The sequence below is a fragment of the Hippopotamus amphibius genome, chromosome 3 (genome assembly GCF_030028045.1).
Source record: "Hippopotamus amphibius kiboko isolate mHipAmp2 chromosome 3, mHipAmp2.hap2, whole genome shotgun sequence".
NCBI classification, from domain to species: Eukaryota; Metazoa; Chordata; class Mammalia; order Artiodactyla; family Hippopotamidae; genus Hippopotamus; species Hippopotamus amphibius.
In genome coordinates, this window is record NC_080188.1 from 75,960,679 (window position 1) to 75,987,105 (window position 26,427).

Here is a 26,427-nt window from a genome sequence, read left to right on the forward strand (position 1 = left end):
GTAGGAATTTCTTAACCCTCCAGCAAAGTCCTGTGAGCAAGCAATGGCAAGAAAAACCACTCTGTCTTGGCAACGGTGGTTCCTGTAGAGGTTACTTTTCAGGTCACATTTTGGGATTTGGAGAAGATGAATTAGGTACTGTACAAACTATTTCTGTTAAGTTCCATACTCAATCTTTGCCCAAGGGGCTTTGTTCTGCTCTGAAAAATGAGTATAACAATCTCATCCTCCATTTGTTGGAAATGTAACCTACAGCAAAGATGACCAGCTCAGTATTCTCTTCCAATAAACTTTCTCTGGGGGTCTTTAAATCTTATTTCCATCCCAGAAATATGAAAGTAATAAAGCAGAAAAATGGGAGTCAGGAACAAAAGAAAATTTCGAGTCCTGAAGAGAGAGAAACTTTTAAACGTCTACTGATATTTTTGATGCAGCTAAGTGTTTATATTCTCTATCTGCAAACCTTTGTACTTATCCATGTCTCTTGGAATAAATTAAAATTTGCTGCAATCTGAATCTCACTTTATCCTTTATTTTTTTGCCCATCAAGGCATGAAATTTGTGCAAGATAATCTGAGTTTGTAGATCTGCTTTCCAACAGAATGGAAATTATCTTCTCATTGATAATCTCTGGGATAACATACAGTTTATTTGTTGGTATGTTATCAAAATGTATGCAGCTTAACAAGCAAAAAGAGGTTAATATTGGAATGTCACCAATCAAAGAGTGAAATGCTACAATTTTAAATTTCAGAGATAAATGTAGTTTTCATAATGATTCCCTTGAAAGAATAATATCCAAACAAACTATGGCTACCATGCTCCTTTAGCCTTGGAGATGAATTTCTAGGTATTAAGAAAGAAAATTTTTGTTTCTATCTAAATCAGAATTGTTTACTCTAAATGTACAGATTTGGTTTTCCTACATCAAACAGAGAATTCATCAGAAATAGGTCCATGCCATTCACTTAGGTTACCAAGGGACTCAGACAAGTTTCCTGAAACACAAAACACAGATTTCAGAGCCACGGGAATATAAGGATTCAAAGAAGAGAAGTCCAATCTATCTCTTTCCTGTTCTAGCATTGAAAGCATCTTTCATTTAGTTTTCCCTTGAAATTCTCCTACCCCATTCAAATGAATCAGAAAAATACTGTTTCTCACTTAAATCTTCTGTAATGTAATTTAAAAGTCATTGGGAAACTCTGATTTTAAAATATAACTTAGGATTACATTGTTTGTGGCAGAGTTAGAGATGAGTATTTAGAATCATTTTGATGAATCATTTTGATTTCCCCAGACCTTACTGCCAATGACTCATCATCATTCATCATCTTAGCATCACCCCCATTGGTTAAATTATCCCAATATCTGTCCATACTTAATACGATGTTGGGAGGAGAACCAAGAAATGAAGCATACACAATTCTTACTGTCCAAAAGCAACAATATCATGTATATTTCATAATTAAAAATGAATGTACTCGTACTTTCACTCTTTAATGCAAAACTCTTTGGTTTTTAATTAAGAGCCATATAACAAAGTGGGTTAGATTTTTCATTTTTTGAAACAAAAAGTGTTGAGTCTTTTTCCTTTATGTGTGTGTGTGTGTGTGTGTGTGTGTGTGTTTAACTATAAAATCAGGATGGGTTTGTTGTAAGGATTAAATTCGGTAAACTACGTAAAGTACTTGATGAAATGAACATGATTTTTTTTTTAGTTACATTCCTTTGCCTTTTTTTTTTAAGCTCTTTATTGGAGTATAATTGCTTTACACTGTTGTGCCAGTTTCTGCTGTACCTTTGCCTTTTAACGTCATTTTTATTTTTTCTGTTGTGCCTGTGTTTTTAATGTAAATCCTGTAATATTCTTTCCAGAAGTGAGAAAGCAGTAGGGTGTGCTTAATACACAATAATAGAGTAGAATAGAGAAATACAGACTACATCAAGGACTATTTCATGAATGAGAGCCACATCAGTTTTAAAGCCATATAAACATAAAATCATAAATACAAGCTTCTAATTTCCTACTCATGTGATCAGTGTGTATACTGAATTATATGGAAGGAGTGGTAATAAACGAGAGCAGTTCTCCCTTAAGAGGGTGCTCCTGCTGTTGTACTTCATTATCAGGGACACAGCCTGGCGTCAGGCATCAGAGACATGGTGTTGGGACTGAGCACCAGGGTCTCTCTCTCCCCCACAGCTATTTATTTTAATGTATTTTGTTTAAAAAGCTAAAAATTAAAAAGGCGTACCCAACTCCATCTGGCCTCAAATTATCAATTAACAGTAACAACTTGGTAACCAAACCTTTGAATCTTGTGTGGAATAAATCAACATAAAACTCGCCATTTCACACTCATTCTACAGATATTTATTGAGCACCTATTCTGTGCAAAGCTCTGTTCTAGGAGTTGGAGCTACAGGAGCAGGTAAAGAGATCATCTAAACTGTTGTCATGAAGTTTACATTCTAAAGTCGGGCAATAAAAATAATTTTTAAAAAATACGTTGTACATTAGTTGGTAATAAATGCTTAGGAAGAAAATCTAGTTGTAAAGAGGGATAGAGATGACTAGGAGTTGGGATAAATGTACTTTTAAATAGTGCAGTCAAGAAAGATGATATTTAAGCACAGACCTGAAAGGGGGAAAATGCACCTAGTGGTGATCTACTGACAGACAGGAGCCTGAGGCACGACCTGGGGCAGATGCTGAGACAGGAGAAGCCTGGGACACCAGGAGGCTGGGACAGGAACCTGCCTCCCCTGTCCGAAGTCAGGAGGCCAGTGAGGCTAGAAACACTGCAGATGGGGTCAGAGCAGTAAGGGGGGACATCGTAGGCCACTGTCAGGACTTACCTTTGCTCGGAGCGAGATTAGAAGCTATTGGAGGGTACTGAAACAGAGGCGTATGATCCAATTTATATGATTTAACTTGCCTTTTAAGGAATCCCAGTGGCTGGTATGTTGAGAGAATAAGAGTAGGAGCAGGGAGATCAGTTAGGAGGCTGTTGCCGTCTTCCAGGTGAGAGATTAATATCTGCTCGCACTGGAGCAGTAGTGAGACGTGGGGAGGAATGGCCAGAATCTGGATGCACTGTGAAGGTGGACTTATGAAACCCACCATCTTCAGGCAACTGATCTTCTGAGGATGTATGAATATGTAATATATGTATATATACACATGCATACCTATATACACATACATATTATATACATATATATCAAATAATCTGCTAGGCAATGGAAGGTAAGGTCTTATAATATTGTGACTTAACTTGTTGTATCTCTCTCTTCATAGGTGAAGTTTACATTCTGTCAAGTAGTAAAAGTATGACCCAGACCCACAATGGAAAACTCTACAAAATTGTAGATCCCAAAAGGTGAGTTTTGTTTTTTTTTAATATTCTGTTAAGTAATATTCTTCAAGTTATTCCAGTGCATTCAAATTAGTGATGGAATTGCAATTAGCCTCCAAGAAAGATGAACATTTCCGCCCTTTCCATCTGCTAAGGACTCTCCTGAGAGACGCTCAGTTCCAGTCTCTCAAGCCTAGACTTGAACACCCTGAATTTTAAAAGCCTTATTTCAGCCACATTCATGGCATCCTTGTTGTCGTCTGAAAGCAGCGTTATATTTGTGAAATCAGGGGCCTCAGTTAAACGTCCGAGGAGGACCCTGATGTGTGAGGGAGCTACTTCCGCCTCCTTCTTGGAAGGAATAAACCCTCCTCTCCTTTCAAGAAAACCAGGAACGTACTGGCCGACCTTAGTCTGCTTACTATGATTTTTGTTAGGTAATCAGGATAAGTTACTTTGGCAGTTCAACACGGGAGCCTCATTTTACAACTATCTGGTTGCTCATAGCTTCTGTGACTAAACAAATGAAAACTGAAGAACTATTTTATTATTTACTTCAGCAAAAGGAAGATGTGAATGTTTTAATCCTTCAGAAAATATAATCATCCCTCCCCTGCTCCTCTCTACCCACCCACCCAACTGCAACACACACACAGCTTTCAAATTATCTTGTCATCATTAGTCAGTTGTTAATTTCATGGATAAAATCAGAACTCTCAGAAGCTGCTAAAAGTATATACTGTCAAACAGATATTATCCATAAGTTTAGAAACAATTATTATAGGACTTCAGTATCCTCATAAACATGACTACTGTGGAACACCAATAGTGGTCAGACCCTAGCTACGCCATGCTATGAATTTCTAATTTTTTCTATGCTAACTTAGCTTCATAAGCCCATTTGCAAATTTAAATTCCCAAATTTCAAGTCCCTCTTAGGAGAAGCATTCCAATAATCTGAAAAGTTTACTAAAAGCATTCATTTAATTCCACTTTAAAAATATTTGTAGGTGATAAATTGTGTGTGTTTTTCTGAAAAATTCACTGACTAACAAACAGAGATTCTTGTCCTTTTTCCATACCCTAAAACACTATCTTTCCTGAGAAAAATATAGGTTAACACTGGTGCTACAAAACAAGAGGAGGAGTAATCAATGCTAAGTGGTCTCTCTGTGGTAGAGGGCATCACATCTACCCATCTATCACACAGTGATGATGACAGCTTTCCTCCTCTATTTAACAGTACACATCTTCTTTCATGATAAGAGAAGTACCCATCTACACACTGTAATGGTTCTTTTCCTTCTTGAGTGTGAGACCAGTGGCCTTCTGTGAGAAGCAAAGTAATGAATGGAAAAAAAAAAAAAAACCACCTCGGTGCTTGTTGAAGTTGGCAATATTAAGAACAAAAATCAAACCAGTGTTAATGCATGAAATAGCATTCTCATGATTCAGAATGAGGTCTAGGGATTTCACTCAGATCTGATGCCATTAGTTTCAAAATAGCCATTGTTATTCCATTATGTTTGCCAAAGCTGATGCGCTTTTGCAAGCTTTCTAGTAGTGTTACAAATTCTCCCTGCTTCTCACAGAAATATTTCTCTCCTCCTCTGGATTGTTTAGTCTGTTGGTGGTGAGTTGAGGTGAATTTTACACCCTCGGTCCATTATTAGTGTCTAATTACCAGGGTTGCCGTGAGGGACCTTGGCTGTGTGATCTTGGGGCCTCCTCTCGTAGGGTGGTCTCACAGTGACATACCTGAAAGGCCTGACTTCTCATTACGGGGCCTGTTTCTGGTGAGTTGTGTCATGTGTGGGGCCAGGGTTAAGATGTGTGTTTGGTTTTCAGAAGGGGGGGGATTAACAGAGTCCCAGAAACACCGTCCTCGTACACAGGCCTAGGCATACGCTTCAAAATTAAACTGACTGTAAGAAAACAAATGTTTTCATAAACATTTGTTGGGAGCCCCACGCTGTTTCGACTTGGATGCCAAAGTTTGTTATTATAGCAGTTCTCCCCAGATGAGTGGAAGTTCTGTAGAAGCAGACACTTTAGTATATGTGAACGGGATTATTTTGGAAACACGAGCTAATTACTAGCCTAGCGGTGTACAGGATGTCTGCTTCAGAGCACAACTGTTTTTCTTAAATGTTTAAGGGAGAATTTGCAGAGCCTCATCCACCGAAAAAAATAATGCACAGACATTTCTTTTTATGTCAAAGATCTAACTCAAATTAAAATCTTAGATTAACTGTATTCTTGTGGAAGAGCCCGACTTATAATAATGTTTTCAGAATGAATTTCAAACATTCAGTTGACTCACGGCTCTAAAAGAGGATAACTACAAATCAGAAAATTTTTATATTCTGTATTAAGTGTCATGGAAGTTACATTCTTACACACCATACAATTTACATTTTTTTCTCTTTTTTCCTACACACACACATACATAAGAAAAATGAGGGAGTTTAGAAACCATATGCAATCTTCTTAGGTCCTTATGATAAGAGCAAACGAGGTTCTAGCATCACCAGCTCAGTCTGTAACAACAATCTGGTCGCAGGCTATATGTTACATAATCATTTACATAAGTTTAAAATCATTTACAGTGGGCATCCTTCTCAGAAAAGGATGGCAAGATAACCTGTTATAAAAAATAAATGCCATTGTTTGTAATCAAAAGAACAAAAATTCTATGAGACTATAACCAGCTTTCTCTATGGCTTAACTAGAACTCAAGAGTTTTTAAGGGAAAAGCAGAAAAGGGATAAATGTTGCCTCCGTGTTAGAACAGGGATACCTTCAGAGGTGGAATAGCCGTATTTCATGGCAGAGTGGAGTTAGGGTTGAGTCAGTACAGTCACCCAGCTTGCTGGGCCACCTCACTGGGTCCCCCAAAGCCTCGAGCACTGGGTTCTGCATGCCCTAGTCTGGGATGCTTCTTCAGGCAGCAGATGTCAACGCATTGAGCACAAAAGCTGGGCAGTCTGTTTAGTTTCACTTAGTAGAGCCATCTGAGGCTTGTCAAGATGAGGACGTCTGTCCTGGCAGGACAGGCAGTCAAATTGGTCTTGTCTCTGAATCTTCCTTAGTGTGGATGCTGCATTATGTCACCACACTGTGCTCCTTTGCCTGACAGTAAAGTGCAGGTGATCATTGTCTCTGCTTCATTTCTGCAGAGCGCTGTGAAGATAATTAAACAAGGTATTTAAAGCATATGCAATTCTTTAGTACCATTGGTGTTCATTCCATGCATTCAACAATTAGTTTCCAGTTATCTTATAACTTTTGAGGTAGTGTTAGTTTTAAACTTGGGGTCAAGGTGTCCACAGAGTTTTAAAAAGCCCTGAGTACCTAGTTTTCAAATATCCAAGTCATGTCTTGGAGGCTTGCTCTTTGTTAAATCTTTTTCAGGATCACACAAATGCTCCTGGGGGGTGGATATGAAAGAATTCTAACAGAGTTAGGAACTTTCAAGCTTTATTTTTAGAGAACACAAATATTTTCACACTATTGAAAAAGTTTCTTTAATTTTTGTTTCAGATGAACTTAAACCAAATGACCTTTTTTGACTTGGAAATGTTTCCAGGGTTATTTCTCCAGGAATTTGTAAAATAAAATCATTCTTAAACATGTTGATTGAATTCCTGTGTACCCAATCTTACTCTGTTTTAACTCATTGCTTATCTGTTACCCACCCAAGTCACACGACTCATTCCCTTAGAGGTCTATAAATTCACAATGCAAATTCCCAGCTTCAGAGGTCATTGTACAGAAGTGTCCTATCCCCAGACCCTTGTGTAACCAATATCAAAAACTGCCCTCCTGCCTTCCCCCTGCTCCTCCCTGCGATCGCCCCACTTACTGATCTTTGTTTATTTTTTCTTAATATCTTCGTCCTACTCCTTAGCATACTGGATGCTGAAGAGTGCTTTTTTTTTTTTTTTTTTTTTCCTCACAAAAATCACTTCATGAGAGGAAATCGGTTCTGTTTATCCTTCACATATGTCTCAGGGAGCCGGCACTCAGCTCTGCCATCCTAAAGAAAGCCATGCATAATGGAGAGGGTTTAGCCCAATAAGCCAGTCTAGTCCCAATTCATCAGTCAAAGTTTTATGCAAGTGGCCTCCCTAGGTTGATAAATCCCCACAGTGCCTGTTGACCCAGCTGCCAAGTCCTCTTGCTGCAGGCGGTGTTTTCATGGCCACCCTGACAGTAATACAAACTGTTTAGCAGCTCCATTGACCTTTCAGCTATTAACAGGGACACAGGCTCGACGAGGGACTAGTTTTCAAACATGACAGAATTTCTTAACACTAGAGGTCATGAACAAGTATATGCCCTAGAAAAATCCATTCAGCATGGTGGATTTGAAGTCTAAAAGACAAGGAAGCATAGTCCACATTTTTACTATAATTTTTCTACATTTCCAGTAACTAAAAAGAGTATATATACACTTAGGTGCAGCATATCTTTTATTCTTAACATGCTATAGTTTATGTTCTGGTGCACAATATTTTTAGCAAACAAATCCTTCTTACACTGTCAGATAGCATCTGAAACTTTAAAGATATATTGCAAAAGAACAGGATAAGATGAGAGTCAAAACATCTAATGATTGGATGAGCGTGCATATGTAATATATGGTAACAGCCTAGGTGTCACTGGAATTTTATTCATACTTTACCAAGACTTCTGTATGTGGATATACGCACACAGACACACAAACATACTCAGGTACATACATACAAGGCTACATAGAGCCATCACCGATTTCAAAATATATACAAAATATTATATCATAATTTACGAAAAAATTTTATCTAAATGACCATGTTATTTTAAAAGCCTATACTATAAGGCTTCTTATAGTTAAATCTTATTTTCTGAGATGTGACGTATGACCACAGCATTCAAGGGAATTTCCTGCTTTATACTAATTATAATCTTTCTTAAACTATCAATTTTGAATGTTGGAATATCAGTTCCTAGAGTAATTGCACAGATTGCTATGAAAACTTGATTGAATTTCCACTTACAAATTATTAAAAAGGCATAAAATGGAGAATATGAATAATTAAAAATATATTCTTCAAAAAGAGACTCATTTGTTAAGAGTCTTAAAAGCATTTATTTTCAATACCCATGTTTCCTCCCCCACCCGGGACAATGGTGGAAATCTGATGTTATCAGACCTTCTGAATATCTTATACTTTTATTGTAAGACAATGGATCATCAGATGTTACAATTCTTGAAATAAATGAGGATTTAATCTTGCATAAAACAGCCACAAAAATTTGTAAAAAGATGTTTCTAGAGGAAGATGTACTTTTTAAAGAAAAATTAAAACTGCACCTTAGCATCATTTTTTTACTGATTCATTTTAGTTGAGTTAAAAAATCTGTTGCTTAAATGACTTATTTTTGTCAGCATTGACAAATGACTCAAAAGGTGTAACATCAAAATTTGGGAATTTGTTATTCTAATAGTGTTCAAAGAGAATTTAAACTGACATTTTTGTGCTATTTTAAAGGGCAGAAAATCATTTCAAATTTTACCTCACATTTAAAACATTTAGTGATATTTAAAATTTCTGCCTTCATAGGATATAAAATTAAAACACTAGTAGATCTACAGTTTTTTAAGTGGAAAAAGATTTATTTTTTAGATGGTTTCTAAAAAAAAAAATACTATAGGCTTTGTCTTTTGAATTATGTTGTAATCAAAGTGTTACTTAAAATGTCTGTTTTCCCAGCCACAGACGTTTCTTATTTAGTGTCTAACATTTTTATCAATTATGGCTTATGAATTAAGTTTTTAAGTCAAAAAAATTGCTTTTGGACATAAAATTCTGAACAAAATATGGTTCCTTCTTTATATTAGGAAGCAATGGCATTGGCTTTTTATTGTACCCTAATTTTTCAGTTTTTATTTTTCTATCATATGAGAGTAAGTACAATTATACAAGGTTAAGTCATGAGATTTAATCGGTCTGCAGATTTCTTTGGCTTGTCTCCTGTGTTCAAGATATTATATTATGTGCTTTTTTGGGAGAATATACATGAGAAATTAGCCCTTTCCTCTAAGGAGCTTATTTTTATCTTAAATCAAGAGATTGCACACATTATCTAAAACATAAACAATATTATCTGAGATGAATATTGCCACTTTGGGACAACAGAACTATGCCAGAACATTGTACGTTATAAATTGTCAAATTAATGGTCCAGAAGATGATGGGTAAAACTCACCAGGATTTCACTTTCTGGTCCAGTCTGTTCCGCTACGGTGTGATTTTCTTTCACACTAATTAACTCACCTATAAAACAGAACAGTGGCTACAGAACACAGAAATGATGTAGCTTTCCAAGCAAGTAGAGCCAGAATGACAAGAGGAACAAGACCCCAGCCCAAGTGTTGTACAGGCAGAAGGAGCCTTCTTGGTTGAGTGTTAAAATGAGAAATAAGTGCCCGCGCTGAGTTTCCATCCCTCAGGAGGCATTCCTCCAGCTTTGCACGGCTCTCTGCAGGTTTCACTTCCTCCTGAGTTCAGAGCGTCACATCCATCGCCATATTGGTTTTGTGTGTCTCAGTCTCCCCTGAGTAAATCTCTCCTCCAGTTCCTACTAACCTGCTCCCTGGGCTGCCTTCTCCCAAGGTACCAAGTTTTATTTTTGCTAGTGCTTTAGTTACAAAGTTGCATTGATCTTGAGGGGTCTGCCCAACTCTTTTTTTCCCATAAGCCTTATTATTTTCAGTAAGCAATTTGGTAGAATACAAGATTTTTCAGGAACAAGTCCATTGAGTTAAAGTGCAAATGCGTGTTTTTCTAATAACTGTGGTAGACCAGTTTCTGAATTAAGGACACTGCAAACATAATACAAGAAACACCTAAGGCAATTTAATAAAATTGGATTTTGTCTTTTTTTCCCTAAAAGCAGACGATCTTATTATCTAATTTCATTAGTCATTTCTCCAAGGTTTTCCTTTTAAAGAAATACATAACTTTTCATTTCCTAATTTTCGCCTGGAAATATATACATTGAATTAAGCTGATAAAGTTGAATGAAGGTGATCCACACACCCTTTTAGATACTCGTGTATCGTGATGGTGGTGTTTCAGTAGGGAGGTTAAAAGGGCCTGAAACACAAGTGCCTAGCTCCCTTTTTCCTAAAAAAGTAGAAAGCTGTGCTAGGAAAGAGTTCCAGATTATCTGGAATTAGCTGTGTAAAAGCTATTTCATATCTTTGTCCATGTTTTGATCTTCTAAGTTTGGGACTATCAAGGCCGGCCCCGTCTTGTGAGGATAAATTTGAATATGAAATTACTGGAAAGTGTAAGTGGCTTCATTATCTGCTTTCATCTGGTTGCATCTTTAAACCATAGAACAAAATTGAGCAGGTATTTGTGAAATTTCTGATAATCTCATTAACACAGCTCCACCAAATTGCCACTGCCTGTGTCCTCTTTGAGTTTAGCACCCACTCAATCCCAAACTGCCATATTAAAGCCAGTCGACACTATTTCTGGGTGAGCAGGTGCTCAGTATTTACATCACAGACCTCAAAACAAAGCAACCTTGGTCACAGAGGAAAGAGCCGAGGCCCAGCCCCACTGTTCAGCACGTTTCAGAACAGAAAAAATGCAGTGGCTTGACAAATAAGATAGAGCATTGGCTTTCCCATTCTAAATTTGAATTCTAGAAATATACAGTACAAATTTTAAAAGTTTAATATGACCATAATGTATATAAGTTCAGAGATATTCTTGAATTTCTTTTCCTTCCCTCCAATATCAGGGTTACTGAGGACATATATAAAAAGATTTTTCTAAGCAGCCCACGTAGGATATAATGTCAAAGAAGGCATTCCTTAAGAATGAAATGAGGGGCTTCCTAGGTGGCGCAGTGGTTGAGAATCTGCCTGCCAATGCAGGGGACACGGGTTCAATCCCTGCTCTGGGAAGATCCCACCTGCCGTGGAGCAACTAAGCCCATGTGCCACAACTATTGAGCCTGAGCTTTAGAGCCTGTGAGCCACAACTATTGAGCCCATGTGCTGCAACTACTGAAGCCCACGCGCCTAGAGCCCGTGCTCCGCAACGAGAAGGCACGGCAATGAGGAGCCCGTGCACCACAACAAAGAGTAGCCCCCAGTCACCTCAACTAAAAAGAAAGCCCGCACACAGCAGAAAAGACCCACCACAGCCAATTAAATAAATAAATAAATAAATAAATAAATAAATAAATTTCTTAAAAAAAAAAAGAATGAAATGAAAGCAAGTAGCTCTTAAAACTTTCAGTTTTTTGGTATATCTCAAATGGTACTTGAAAAATATTCTTCAGAAATGTGTATTGCTATCTATACAGCCATGAGGTCCTGTGAGACCAATGTTGCATGGTTACACAGAATCCCATTTTCTCTGTTCTTTGACCTGGAATTGGATTGTATTATGAATGTATAAGATTTCTTACAACCAAATTGAATTTGTATGATGTAGTATCATTTTACCATGTGCTACAAAATGGTTATATGTAGTCACAATCCAAAATTCTACTCTTTGTGGGTACACTGACGCTGAAAAGAGAAATGTCAACATTAGTAAGAAGAATTCAGTGAACAACCAGACAAAAGAAATTATCCAGACTTAAAAAATAAATTAGTTTGTATGTTGACCTTGGAGAAAGGCACTAAAATGAGTATTTAAAAGAGGACAGAGGGCTAATACAGTAGTGTTCATTCCTATGCCTCAAGCTATACAAATGGGAAATAGTAAAATCTCTCCCATCATGAGAAAGTTTTCATTTTCTTGCTTTTTTGAGGCAAAAGTGCTGAGTCATGATTTTAGGAACAATGAGTGGTTATTGGGTTATCGCTTGTATATCTGAATGCTTACAGAGTGAGGAAATCCATTAAACCACAGAATCTGGTGGCGCAGGAAGACTGCCTCCTTGTGCAGAGGCCATACTCCATCCAATCATAAGATTCTAGAATATTCTGTACTTGAAAGCTCCTGACCACACTAATTCATGGCCCTGTTAATCACTATGGGTTGGGAATGGCCCTCATTGAGAAGAAGGCCTCTCAGACTTGAATATGCATGTGAATCACCTGACAGACTGGCTGAAGTACAGATTCTGATTCTGTAGGTCTGAGGAGGGGCCAGAGATTCTGCATTTCTGACAAACTCCCAGGTAATGCTGGGGCTGCAGCTCTGGGACCACACTGAGTAATGAGGATTTAGATTTATCAGGATTTCCTGCCTCATGACAATAGGAAAAAGCATGGAAGAAAAATAATTTCACAAAGGTTACAGTTGCAAGGGGACACTTTTCCATGTGTCCCAATATGACTATGGATAAAGGAATAAGGGAAGTCCCTAGTGATCCAGTGGTTAGGACTCCAAGTTTTCACTGCCAAGGGCCCAGGTTCAATCCCGGGTTCGGAAACTAAGATCCCACAAGCAGGAAACAAAAAGAAAGAAAAAAAATAAGACAGTTCTTACATCACCTCCTTAATCATCTTGTCTAAGAGAAGCTATAGAATGAGCACATTTGAAACTTCCAATGAGTCAGGATTTTATAAAAGAGTATTACTCATGAGTGATGTGCCTTGTTTTACAATAACATAAATTTAAAATCTGAACCTCTAACAAAAATTTCAGAACAGACTCCATTACTTTTCATAAAAGACACGATAGATTGATTTCTGCAACACTCACTCCGAAGATCAGGCCTGCTAAGATAGAATTTATCCCTGTGCTTCCATACAAATGCACAGAAGGCTTCTCATTGATTGATATTCACTTATTAAATTAAATATCATAAAATTAAAACCATTCTTCAATCCCACTGCCCAGAGACATTCACTGTTGGCCTTAGCTAGTCCCAAAAAGTCATCATGGTATGATATGTGTTATAAATTACTCAGGCTTCTCAACTTCCTCCTTTATTTCAAGAAAGTATCTAAAGCTTTATGCTACTACAGAAAACCAGCCAAAGTAGGTTTCTAAGAAAATGCCTTACATTTCTAAAAACAATACTTCATATATTAAAAAATGTTGGGCAATTTTCTGCACTAGCCCTTTAGTGTTTCATTATTTGTCATGTGTAAAGGGATTAGAAAATGTGTTTTTCTGATTTAAACTGTTTGAGAACTATGGGGATAACTGTCAATAAATGGGTACCATATATTCTTTATTAAAAACCTAAATATCACCCCAGGGAGTAAAGATGGCCACGTGTCCTCCCCACTGTGCACCACACACGGTGGGGTGTAGCTCCAGGACCTTGCTTCCGACCTGTAAGCTCCCCCATCCATGAACCCACTGATGTCTCTGCTGCTGACTCTGGGCTCTTTCTTCAGTCTTGAAGCTGGGCATGCACAGGCCTTGTAGGCCAGCTGGGTGCAGTCCAACAGCCACCAAAGAAATAAAGGCTTCTCTTAATTGTTCAGGAAGAACAAAATTGAGCTTTATTTACCAACCTGAAAGCTCAGAATAAATGAGCAGTTGGAGGTCACAGCATTTGGACAGCATACCCCAAGACAACACAGAGCTTTTACATCTGTATGACACTTCTCTATTAACTTAAGAAAACTACTGCTGTCCACCCTTCACTACTAAAGAATACCAAGTCACTGATACAAAGAAACATCTGCCTCGATAAAGTGAAATATTTAGAAGTTTACCAAGCCCCTGGAGCAAGCAAAATGGTCTTTTATGTTTTAAAAATTATATACAATTTTACATTTTAATGGATTCATATACCTAAATTAATTCATTAGAATTAAACTTGAATATATGATAGAAATAAATAAAGCTAAATGTATTCTCTTAAAAAAAAAAAAAAGCCTAAATATCCTCTTAGGTAAGTTTTCTATTTTGAAAGCTATCTCAAACTTCATTCAGTAGACCTAAGGGTCCAAAAGTTTAAAAAGTAATTGTTTAAAAGACTTAAAGACTTAAAGCAAGACTATTTAAGACTTATTAGGCCTACATTAAGATGCCCAATTTCCCAGTGCAATAAAAATAAGAATGAAAAATGAGTTAATCTATCACAGGTATATACTCTAGCTTTTTGTTTAGATACCATCTAGGTGTGTATATGTAGTAATTAGGAATACACAAGATGGTCTACTTCAAGGTGACAGTAATAATAAAGTTCATATTTACTTGTTTTATTCCCTTTTCTTTCTCTTTATTCCACGTAAAAGAACCCTTCTCTTTTCAGAGGAAGGAAGAAATGTCCCTAGAACAAAGCGTGAGTGGAGAGGAAAGAGATGGTTGAGATCTGAAAATCTTTATCAGGCTTTGCCAAATATAGTACTAGGAAAATGAATTTTGATATGTTGACTTAACTCTCAGCTGGAGGAGAAAGTAATCATATCTCTTTATGTCATGCTTACTTCTTAGCCTGTTGTTTATTTATTATGATTATAATTAGTGTAAAAATGCTTTATCTAAAATGAATTTAACTATGCCTTGGAAGGATTTGGTAACATTTGAGTAAATTTAGGCAATAGAAAGAAATACAGTGTTCTTAGTTTTATGCTTATGATATAAAAGTATAGCGATTCGATTTTGATGATATCCCTCCCCTAAATAGTCCATATATTCCTAATATCACCACTCAATAGCATTTTAAAGAAACAAACACCCTTTTAAAACCCCACTCATTTCATTCATTCATTCATTCAACAGATTTCTAATAGGCATCTTCCATGTGCTGTACACTCTCTGGGTCCTGGAAAGACACAAGAGGAGAGAGGGGAATATTTGTCTCCATGGAATTTGTATTCCAGATTTGAAAAAGTTTCTACTATATGCATTCAGTTCAATAAACATTTATTGAAATTCTATGATATTTTCCTACCTCCTGTAAGTAGTTGAGGCGATAAAATACTTTGGTAGCTTAAATAACATCGTTCTGTAACATCTCTCAATCCTAAATTAATTGCACCCTCATCTGTTTTCCTGTGATACTTCATATGCACCTATATCATAGCAAAGTCATGTTGCCTTCTTCTTTTGTGTTTGCCTATCTGTCTTCCCCACAACGGGGAAGATCCTGTTTTGTTTCTGTCTTATCCCCATGAAGAGCACAGTATTTGGCAGAGTCAATGACTGGACTTGAAGAGGATTGAATATATAGTTTTTGCCCTCAGAAAGCTTTTATTTCAATGGGAAAGGGAAAGGGGAAATGGGATCCCTTATTCCTTAAGAGAAGTGAAGTCCTATAAGTGATGGGCTATGTTTTAGGTACATTTTCATGTTCAAGGATCCCCAAAAGAATAACAGTTTAAAAGAGAGAGGATTTATTTAACATACTAAGTGAGGAATGTAGTTGCCAACTTCATAAAAGAAAAAAAATATTTTCCTAGGTAATTAAATAAAAATTTAAAGGAATCATAATGTTTATATATGACAGCCACACAGTTTTATATAAACTAAACTAGCCCAACCATGAAGCAGTCACATCCACAGATAGAGAAGCCTTTACTCGATCTTAGGCAAAAACAAACAAACAAAACAAACAAAGAAACAAAAATTTAGAATTCCCTCCGTAATCTGAGTTCCCACATATTTCAATGTTTGGTGAAAATCAAAGTGTATAATTGGAGGATCAGCCGGGAAACAAGGATCAGATACCCTGCCTTTAAGAACTGCACTTCAGTAGTGAATCCCTTTTCATCATACCCCTGTATCTGTTCCCAATGCACATGAATCAACATCCCTACACTTTGCCTTGAAGAGGCAACATCTTCTGGTTGTAGTTGTTCGATTGAAGTCACCTACATTCTTGATCCACATGGTATCATCTCCTCTTTAGTTTCATCTGCTCAGGCATGAACCATATCATCAAGTAGCATGTGACCTATGTTCCTGCCTATTTTGTATCACATATAACATGTCATATATTCCTGACACACTCTGCCTCTAGGGGTCTTTTCTTGAATGAATCAGAAAGAGCATGAATAAGTGAGTAACAAACAGAACTGGGTAAACGGAATCTCAGTTACCAGTAAAATTTGAACAATACCTGTTTACTGATTATCACTAAGTAAATGGTGGTAGCCCGTGACTCAGAAGAACGTCATGGCTACTGAGAAACTGCTCTTCTGATGGTCACAAATGCCACCATCATCTTACAAACAACATAAGAATTTTATATGAGGAAGAAATAGAGCAGACTTGGGTTATTCAACAATAAGAAGGCCCAGGTAATGATCCCATTTTCCTTGGCATAACCATTTAACATTTTCTCCACCTTATCACATTCTGCCCTTACTCCCAGAAAGACTCCCTGGTGGGGGGCGGGGGGGTGGAAAATATTTGATAGTGTGTTCTGAGTGAAAATAAGTACCTTTCACATAAGCTGACCATTTCTAGATTTATATAAGAGGTTGAATCGATTTAAGGGAGTTTTCTGAATTGTCTTGTTAGTTGCAAAACAATACTTTTTTTAAATTAATTAATTTATTTACTAGCTGCGTTGGGTCTTCATTGCTGCACGCAGGCTCTCTTTAGTTGCAGCGAGCGGGGGCTACTCTTCATTGCGGTGCTTGGGCTTCTCATTGCGGTGGCCTCTCTTGTAGAGCATGGGCTCTAGGTGCATGGGCTTCAGTAGTTGTGGCACGTGGGCTCGATAATTGTGGCACATGGGCTCTAGAGCGCTGGCTTAGTAGTTATGGCACATGGGCTAAGTTGCTCCATGGCATGTGGGGTCTTCCTGGACCAGGGATCAAGTCTGTGTTCCTTGCATTGGCAGGCGATTCTGAACCACTGCGCCACCAGGGAAGTCCCACAAAACAATGCTTTTTAAAAAAATTTTTATTGTATATTGGGATATAGTTGATGAACAACGTTGTGTTAGTTTCAGGTGTATAGCAAAGTGATTCAGTTATACATATACATGTATCTATTCTTTTTCAAATTCTTTTCCCATTTAGTACAGAATATTGAGCAGAGTTCCCTGTGCTATACAGTAGGTCCTTGTTGGTTATCTATTTTAAATATAGCAGTGTGTACCTGTCAATCCCAAACAATAGTTTCAACGGAGAGTAGGATTTTATTGGAGAGAGAAGCTAAAGAAGTCATTAGATATTTTAAATATGGTTTTGAGTCATTGTGGAAGCAGCCTGAGGTCAGGTCCCAAATTATTATCACTGATCATAGTGCCATAGAGGCATAAGATGATAACCTGTCTCAAAAAAACTGAGCCTGCAGGGCCTAATTATTTGCTTCTCTCAGAAAGCTATATCATCTACCACTGTGGTGGTTCTGACCTATAATTATCACCTTCTTTGTTATGGTACTTAAGGACTCCCAACTGATTTGGCCATCGTCATGGTGGCAATTTGACTGGTGATGAAGCATTTGTTTACATTCCTTCACTGAAAAGGGCTTTCTCACCACACTGAGGCACAGGTAGCAGTGACTGATAGCAAAGACCATTGCACTTTTTTTCCCAAAGATTAGTTAATGAGCAATTGTGGTCATGATTCTAGCCTGAACCAGCTTAGAAGAGAGCCTCTTATTCAAAAACATTAAGAACTATACAAATCTTCTTCTGAAGGCATCTTGGTTGCTCTCTAAATAATGGCAGTTGTAGATCAATTAAAACAAAGTCTATGACTTTCTATGTGACAGAGAAGATGTTTTTGTTTTGTTTTGTTGTTGTTGCTTTTCGGCCCATGCTGCGTGGCATGCAGGATCTTAGTTCCCTGAACCAGGGATAGAACACGTGCCCCCTGCAGTGAAGCGCTGAGTCTTTACCACTGGACCACCAGGAAAGTCCCCAGATAAGATGTTTTTGGTTGCTACTATTAGCATTCTTTTTTCTTCTTAGTGGGACAAAATCCAATTATAAAAAATATATGTACATATATACATGTATGTATATAAAATCTCTCTATATAGATCATTCTTTGCATAAAGAGTTTAAACTTTGAGTCAGTAAACATACATGTATTATGATGTCCTTTCAAGAACAGTCATTCTGGCAAAAGTATTTCAAAAGAAAGGTAAAAAATGAAATAAAAAACAATTCCCAAGCTTTTTTGGCTACAAGTGCTCATTTTGATGAGTGTTTCAGCCCCATGATATTGCTAAATATCCAATAACAAGTGATCTCAGATGCTATTCCTAAAATCTTTTGGAGTTCGGGGGGGGAAAAGCTTTAAAATATCTATACAGCTTTATTTTTTAAATTGTAATTGCTGGAATTCTTAGTTATCAAAATATTGATGTGACGTAATTACATTTTTAATCAATGAATTTTGAGCACGATAAAGTTTCTTACCCTGTTTAATGTGTTCCCTTTGGTTCAGAACTGGTTAGTTTCCTTACAGGTGTTTTCTCCTCTTGGAAAGTTGCCGACATTTCTGAGTCACTTAAAGGACTCTTTAGAAAGCAAGAGATGTGATTTGTAAGCTACAGCATCACTGGATTTCATTCCAATATTGATTTCCATCCAAAATGCACTTTCCATGGTTGTCTTTTGATACAGACCTCTGATGCCTGAGGAATGCAGAGCCACAGTCCAACCTGCCCAGACCCTGACCTCCGAGTGCTCCCGGCTCTGTCGGAACGGCTACTGCACCCCCACGGGAAAGTGCTGCTGCAGCCCAGGATGGGAAGGGGACTTCTGTAGAATCGGTTAGTATTTCTGTCATCCCCGGGAAAGACTGGGCATGGGACAGCCCCTAGGAACTCACGAACTTAACATTAGTTATTTCTTCTAGAGTGATCTAGTGTTCAAAATTGTAGCCATTTACAATAATATTGTAGTAATATTCAGTCTGTTTCTGAACTTGTATATGTGAAATCTTTGCCATTTTCCTAATGTAAACAATTCATTTATATAAATTAGTTATAAACATAATCGAGTTCTTTCACAAAGTCAAAAATGAAAACAGCCCAACCAGATCATCCCTGTAGGCTCTCAGTCCTGGGTTTGAGATTTCATATCAGCCAATGACCTGGTGCTTGCAAATCTCCTTTCCGAGTGCCAACATTTTCCAAATACTCCGTAAATGCCCTCCATAAGTTTACTGCTTGCTTTCTTGCTGCAGCGCGCTAAGAACAGGGTTTTTCAGTGCGTGTTTTTATAGAAAAGTGGAAAATGCAGTTATCGAGAGTCATATTATGGGATTTCTTCATTCTTTTTGCCACTGCCTTGTGGACCATCAGGCAGGTGAGCAGCAGCTCAGAGAGCAAAGGAGATTCATTCCAGGGTTTTTCTGTCCTTTAACTTGCAACTTCCACAAATACACGCAATCACATTTAAATTCTACTTGGTGTGAAGTAAGACAATCAGATTCACTTAGATACCTAGAGTTTAAGACATGTATGTTGAAAGTACATTTTCGACAACCAGCATATACATATTACTTACAAAAGGATTTTTTAAAAAATAAATGTATTTATTTTTATATGTATACGTATATATATATTTATTTATTTATTGGCTGTTTGTTGCTGCTTGTGGGCTTTCTCTAGTTGCAGAGAGCAGGGGCTACTCTTCATTGAGTGCAGTGGCTTCTCTTATTGTGGAGCACAGGCTCTAGGCACACGGGCTTCAGTAGTTGTGGCGTGTGGGCTCAATAGTTGTGGCTCGCAGGCTCTAGAGCACAGGCTAGTAGTTGTGGCGCACGGGCTTAGTTGCTCCATGGCATGTGGGATCTTCCTGGACCAGGGCTTGAACCCGTGTCCCCTGCATTGGCAGGAAGATTCTTAACCACTGCACCACCAGGGAAGTCCCCTTACAAAAGGTTTTGATCTCTGCTATTTCAAATATTAAAGTTTCTCTTGCCAGTGAAAATTCAAGTCCCATATTAATATTTAATAGTATCCTTAATTCATAAATGCCATCTTTCTTTATTCTAAACATGTGTTTGTTTCAAAAATAATAACCATATCTTGTTTACTTTATATATTGTCGAAATAAAGTAGACAATGGTTAAGGTCACATATAGAGTATACATTTTAAGTTTAATTGCTTCAGCAATAATAATATTACCTGATTGATACTCTGTTTGGTTACATATCTAGGAAAAAGCTATCATAATTAAAAGTCAACAGAAATTCAATAATTACATTATTTAAAAGAAATGCTTACATTCTATTGACCCATTCTACCTCTTTTTTCATTAGTTGGCCAAGAAATGAGAATCAATATTTAAATGCAAAAATATTCTAATTCCTGATGTTACAGCTTCCCTCTTGATGCCTGACAGTATCTATTCTCTCTGTTTCTCTTACATAGTATCTGTTCTGTTTTATTCCTTCCTTATATTTTGCCTTGCCTCTTAAGTCACCTCAAGCCTGCTAATAGCAATATGTTAAACTGAGAGTAAACATAATTTTGAAGATAGGTGGCTTGATACATACCATAATAGATGTGAATAAAATATGACATAAATGAAAATTTATATTTTCATAAATATCATATATTTTTACGGACATTCTTTCAATTAATATGAAGTTTTATTTCAATAGAGTACTTTAATCTTTCCACTAAATCAATTTAAATACTTTATAAAAGGTAAACCAGAACCATTTTATAAAAGTAATATATTTGTGGTATTTTTGACCCAAGCAAGAACTTTATTCATATACTCACATGGTTTGCTCATCTCCCACAAACTTAAAAGACTATTTTAGTCCATTTCCTTGTTCTTCTTTCCAGTATATCAGCCACAGACCCCTGGATTTTTTTTTTCAAGTGTACAATTTGGTATTTTTTTTCTTATTAGTATTGTATATATGGCAATCCCAATCTCCCAATTCGTCCCACCCCAACCCTGCCCCCCCGCCGCCCTGCTTTCCCCACTTGGTGTCCATATGTTTGTTCTCTACATCTGTGTCTCTATTTCTGCCTTGCAGATGGGTGGATCTCTACCATTTTTCTATATTCCACATATATGCATTAATATACAATATTTGTTTTTCTCTTGACCCCTGGATTTTGATTAATGCATTGGAAAAGGTTAAAATAACCCTGTCCCCTAAAAGCAGAAGGACATGTATTCAGGGAATTTGATTTTGTCTACAGTGGCTACACACCCCAGGTTTATCCTATCAGTAAGAGACAAGTTATATACCCAATTTTATGTCTCCATCTCATTTTAACAGTAAATCTTTACATTCCCCACCTATGTTATAGTGGTAAATATTCTTTTCTGAAGGGATCCTGTGCAGTAGAATAGCCCTGTAAAGGATTGCTCAGAACATCTTTTGCTGGGCCACTGCACTGACCCCAAGAAGGGGCTTCAGGGTGTAACCAGAGATGAGGCACACGCCATGCACGCCCAGGGAACACGGAAGGGGAGGGATTCCCAAGGGAATCCACGTGGTGGGTCCTCCCTCCAACCAAAATCAAAAACCCCACCATTTCTTACATTTCTTAATGTTACATTGGTGATAATCCCGCCACTGGGCTTTTCTCTCTGGCCACACCCTTCCCACTGTAAGGTCCTACCTGGGAGGAATGGAAACAGAGGGGTATTTGGAAGGCCCACTGGTGGAGATGCCCTAGGGAATCAGAGGTTTAAAAGAACTGGAATCCTCCTTTTACATAAAGTCAGTTCTGTAAGGGGTTGAAATTATTTCCCCAGATCTAGATGACCCGCTTCTCTAGAAATGTCTCCCTTTGTCTGCTCCATTCTGGCCCTCAAATAACTAGAAGTCTGAAAGCCTTCTTTCTTTTTTTTTTTTTGTATATTACATTCCTCTTTATTGTTTTTTGTTTGGTTGGTTGATTGTTTTTTTTTTTATTTGTTTTGTTTGTTTGTTTCCTGAAAGCCTTCTTTCTTTGTATATTAACTTTGGGAGCATTTTGGGACTGGCTTCCTCCTTCTTTCCCTCCCTTCTGTTACTCATCAGATACTTATTGGCCTTCTACTTGGTGCTGTTTCTGACTTATAGAATGGAGTGTGATTTTATTTCTCGTTTTGCCCCCAGCGAAATGTGAGCCAGCGTGTCGCCATGGCGGTGTCTGTGTTAGACCCAACAAGTGCCTCTGTAAAAAAGGATATCTTGGTCCTCAATGCGAACAAGTGGACAGAAACCTCCGCAGAGTGACCAGGGCAGGTATTCTTGATCAGATCATTGACGTGACATCTTATTTGCTGGATCTAACAAGTTACATTGTATAGTTTCTGGGACTGTTTGACTATTCCTTTCCAATGGGCATTTATTTTTTATCCTGTCATTAAAAAGAACGACTGTTATCCTGCTACACACTCCTGTGATTTCATTTTCTTTGATTAATTTAAAAGTCATTTCCAGAAATGTGCAGATCCTGTGTGTGTATATTGGCACGTTTGTTCACATATGCATGTACACACACACACACACTCACAACCCCTAGCGTGTGGTTGCATAACAGATGGGTTTTTTTAAATATATATTTTCTTGTGCAGAATAATTTCCCCGGAAATCCCATTGTAAGTTGATAATGGAATTTTTATGTCACCAGAAGAGATTATTTGACTTCCCAGGAATTTTCTGTCAGTAATCACTAAAGTCAACTTCAATGGAGTTTTAAAACATTACTGTGCAATCTGATGGATTGAATTTTAAAAGGCCATATTTTTATATTAAAGGACTATAATATGAGAGAATGTTTCAGAGCTCCCTGATGAATTTCTAAGTGGGCAACTTGATATAAAATTGTAATCTTCATTTTGATCAATGTATCCAATTGCGGAATGTTAACGCACTTACTTTTTTATTGGCAGAAAAATCTGGTTACTCTAGCTTAGTTTCAAGATTGTTTTCAAGTGTTTTCTGATTAAATCATAACAGCATATTCTAAAACCAATCTTCCTAAAAGGTCTGCTTTTATTGTATAGTTTATTTAACAATAGGCACTGGGTTTGTGTTACATATTTATATTTTTAATTTTATTTTTATAATATAGACATCACCTAGATGAAACACCTTACCCTGTCCTTTAAAGTACTAAAGTTACATTTTTCACCAACTTAATTGGAAAGAAGGGGAGTGAGAAAGCAGTCTTTAATGTGCTGTGGATCTAATCTAGCAATGTATCCTTGTGCCAACATGTAATCATTAACGACGGATGAAAAAGCAGGAAAACAGCCACTCCTTATAAAATTCCAGTATTAAACATTTGTAAAGTGCTTTTCACCACAGCAAGACTGTCAGAGTATATGTGATTAGAATGTTGCAAGTTTCACACTGAATCGAACCTCACTGGAAAAGAGCTCACTCATTTTTAACAAATCTTGCCTATGTAAGCTGTCACTTGTACAAAATTTCAATATGATCATTCTTGCCAAATACGACTTTTAATGTATATGTTCCTTCGGAACTCAATGAAAATCCTCTCTGGTTCATGTATGAATAAATTTCCTGTAAATGTTCTGTTCGGGTTTTTCAAGAAATGCCATGTTCTAACTTAAAACTGCAAAAAGTCTGGTAGATGTTTTCCTTCATAGTTTTTGAGGGCAGCCCGTCACGTTTGGATTATAACAAAAGTATCAGGCCTCTTTGCATCCCTGAAAAAACATCGACTCATGACACGAGGGCACCCACTATAGGCTGTCCTTCTCTAAACATCTGTTCCTCCAGAATCTAAAGTGTAGAGTAGGACAGATTATACACACAGACTGACTTCTCAAACCTGCTCCTTGCCTTTAAGAATAGGAGCCTCAATTTAAAAAATAAGCAAAATCTTGTAACTAATATTTCTCTATTGTGTTAAAGTAAGAGATTTGCCATTAAAGCCCAGTGAGAAACCACAACATAGAGAGGTTGGTTAAGCACGCTGCTCTTGTCTTCCATATATGATTGCTTAAGTTTCAAGTGATCTCATGCCCAATGGAACTGGGTTGACAAATCTTGGTGCAGTACTTAGTGGACAATAGCCTGCATTAAAAAGTGCATGCATAATTTTGCACAATTTAGATTTCAATTGACAGTCTATTCAAAGAAGTCTCAGGATTAAATGAGCATGGAGACCAAATTGCCCTCTTACCCCAGAAAAGGGGTGGTCCCTTCTAGTCACACGAACACTTCATTGGCCCAACAGTGTGACAAATCTTGCAGTGAACCCTGCAGTAGCCCGCATCTGTAGGTTAATAGCAGTCTTTTGTCCCTGTTGCTTTCTCTTCATAGCCCTTTTACTGAATTCCATCACAGAAAGTTTTACAATTAAAAAAAAAATGTCCTGACAACCATTTTTGTAAATGGACCTTAACCATCTCATCGTCTCTTATTCAACGTGGGTGACATTCACAAAATGTGAACTTCTTGTGAGGGAGCCAGCTGTCTGAATCTGTCAAATTGTGCAGTTTTATTACACATTCTCCTGTTCATAGTTTCACTGAAAACAATAAGGATACTGCTATACATTCAGACAAATCTGAAAACACCCAGCATTTCTTCTTACATCTTTAATCTTTCCATCTTTTCCAAAAGAATCTTTTCAAAAGAAATGGTGTTCTATTGCCATTAGTTCTCCTATTTAAAAATATCTAGATTAAATTGATCAAACCTAGCTTTTTTTATACAGTCCTTTCCCAAGTGAAAGAGTTTCAAATGACTTAGAAAAACATATGTACCCCAGGTTATCATTGCCTTTTCTATTGTGAGTCATTAGAATAAAAGATCAAAATCTTCTAAAAAGAAAATAGCAAGATCCAGGAATATTAAGCCCCAGCAAAGACAGTCATTGGAGTCATTTCTTTCTGTTCTTAGGAGAAAAGTAAATAGCAATGGCTAATTAATAGCTACATTTTTTAAATTCAGTGTTCATTTCAACAACCCTTCTGACCTTTCCTTTCAAGTAGATTTTTAAAATAGGAGCACGATCTTAAATAATTCATGATGAGAGGCAAGTAGGAATTGGTTAAAAATTCTGAGCTAGGGAAAAATTATTGTTTCATCACACAAATGGCAACATCTACTCGGTTCAAAAACCACATAATCAAAATGGAAGAAAAATTCCTTGGTATGAATGCAGATGTGTGAGATAAAGATAAAGAAACAGAAAAATGTAGATTATTATCCCTTTTTCCATTCTAGAGCTTAAGCTTTGGGTATCAATTTAATGTGAAATGCTGTTATGGTAGTTATAAAGAGTTGGGAAAAAACTTTCTGCCACTCCTTCTGCCAAACTCTTGTTCTGGTTCATAGAACTTCATTTTCTTGCTGGTTATTTAAGATAATGAGAAGATAACTGAATTGGCACAGCATTAAGGCGGAAAGAAGGGAAGACTTAAGAAACTTGAGTGATGATAAAAAAAAAAGTGCCTCCATTCTTACCTTTCCTCTTGGAATTTCCTTTCAATGTGGCTATTGTAAAATACATATTTTACAAGGAACACTCAGAAGTTTTCTCAGATTAACAGACTATCTTATAAAGAAAGAGCAAAGAAACCTACCTACACATACAACCTAAATAGAAAACCATTCTCTTTTTCATTTACATACTTCACAACAGGCACTTCTTCCCTATTGATTTCTTTGAAAATAATTACATAATAATGTACTAACAATTTTAACATTTTGTGACATTGTTTTTATCTCCAAATTAGAAACTTACACAAGAAGCGAACTAGGCTTAGGACCTAAGGTTAGGTGCTACATCTAGGGTCTTTCAAAGTACACATTAATTTAAACTTTTATTAGTCTAACATTTTAGCTTTGAAACATAAAAGAGAAACCAAACCTATATTTTTAAGAGGAAAAATAAGGTATATCATAGGCATGTGTCGTTGGCTGATCAATAAATGAAAGTTTCTGAGTATAGAACATTACCTATATCGATCTTTCTCTCTGTTTCTCTTTTTTCTTCCCCCACCCCCATATATCCCTCTTCCTCTAACCTCTCTCTTCTCTATTTCTGTTGGTTCTGACTGAACAGACATGTCCTCATTACACCCATGATAAAGATCTCCTGGGGCAGGTTGCTATTGATTTTGCTAGTTATGGTCTTTTCTTTATTTTCCTGAAAAACACCTTCTCTTAATACCACATTTGCTCAGACGCTATATCATAAAGAACAGTAGACAGATATGAACATACTAGACTGA

The 26,427-nt window shown here is 37.1% G+C and overlaps 1 protein-coding gene across 1 annotated transcript in view; it reads left to right on the forward strand.

Moving 5' to 3' along the window:
* The window catches only part of HHIP (hedgehog interacting protein), an 89,557-nt gene extending 66,368 nt beyond the window's left edge, over positions 1-23,189 (forward strand). Inside the window, exons 10-13 of the mRNA XM_057727789.1 lie at positions 5-135; positions 3,305-3,386; positions 18,873-19,021; positions 22,328-23,189. Of these exons, the coding sequence (XP_057583772.1) occupies positions 5-135; positions 3,305-3,386; positions 18,873-19,021; positions 22,328-22,521 (556 nt within the window). The 3' untranslated portion in view covers positions 22,522-23,189. The remainder of the gene's footprint in view (positions 1-4; positions 136-3,304; positions 3,387-18,872; positions 19,022-22,327) is intronic.
* Positions 23,190-26,427: the final 3,238 nt, after the last annotated feature.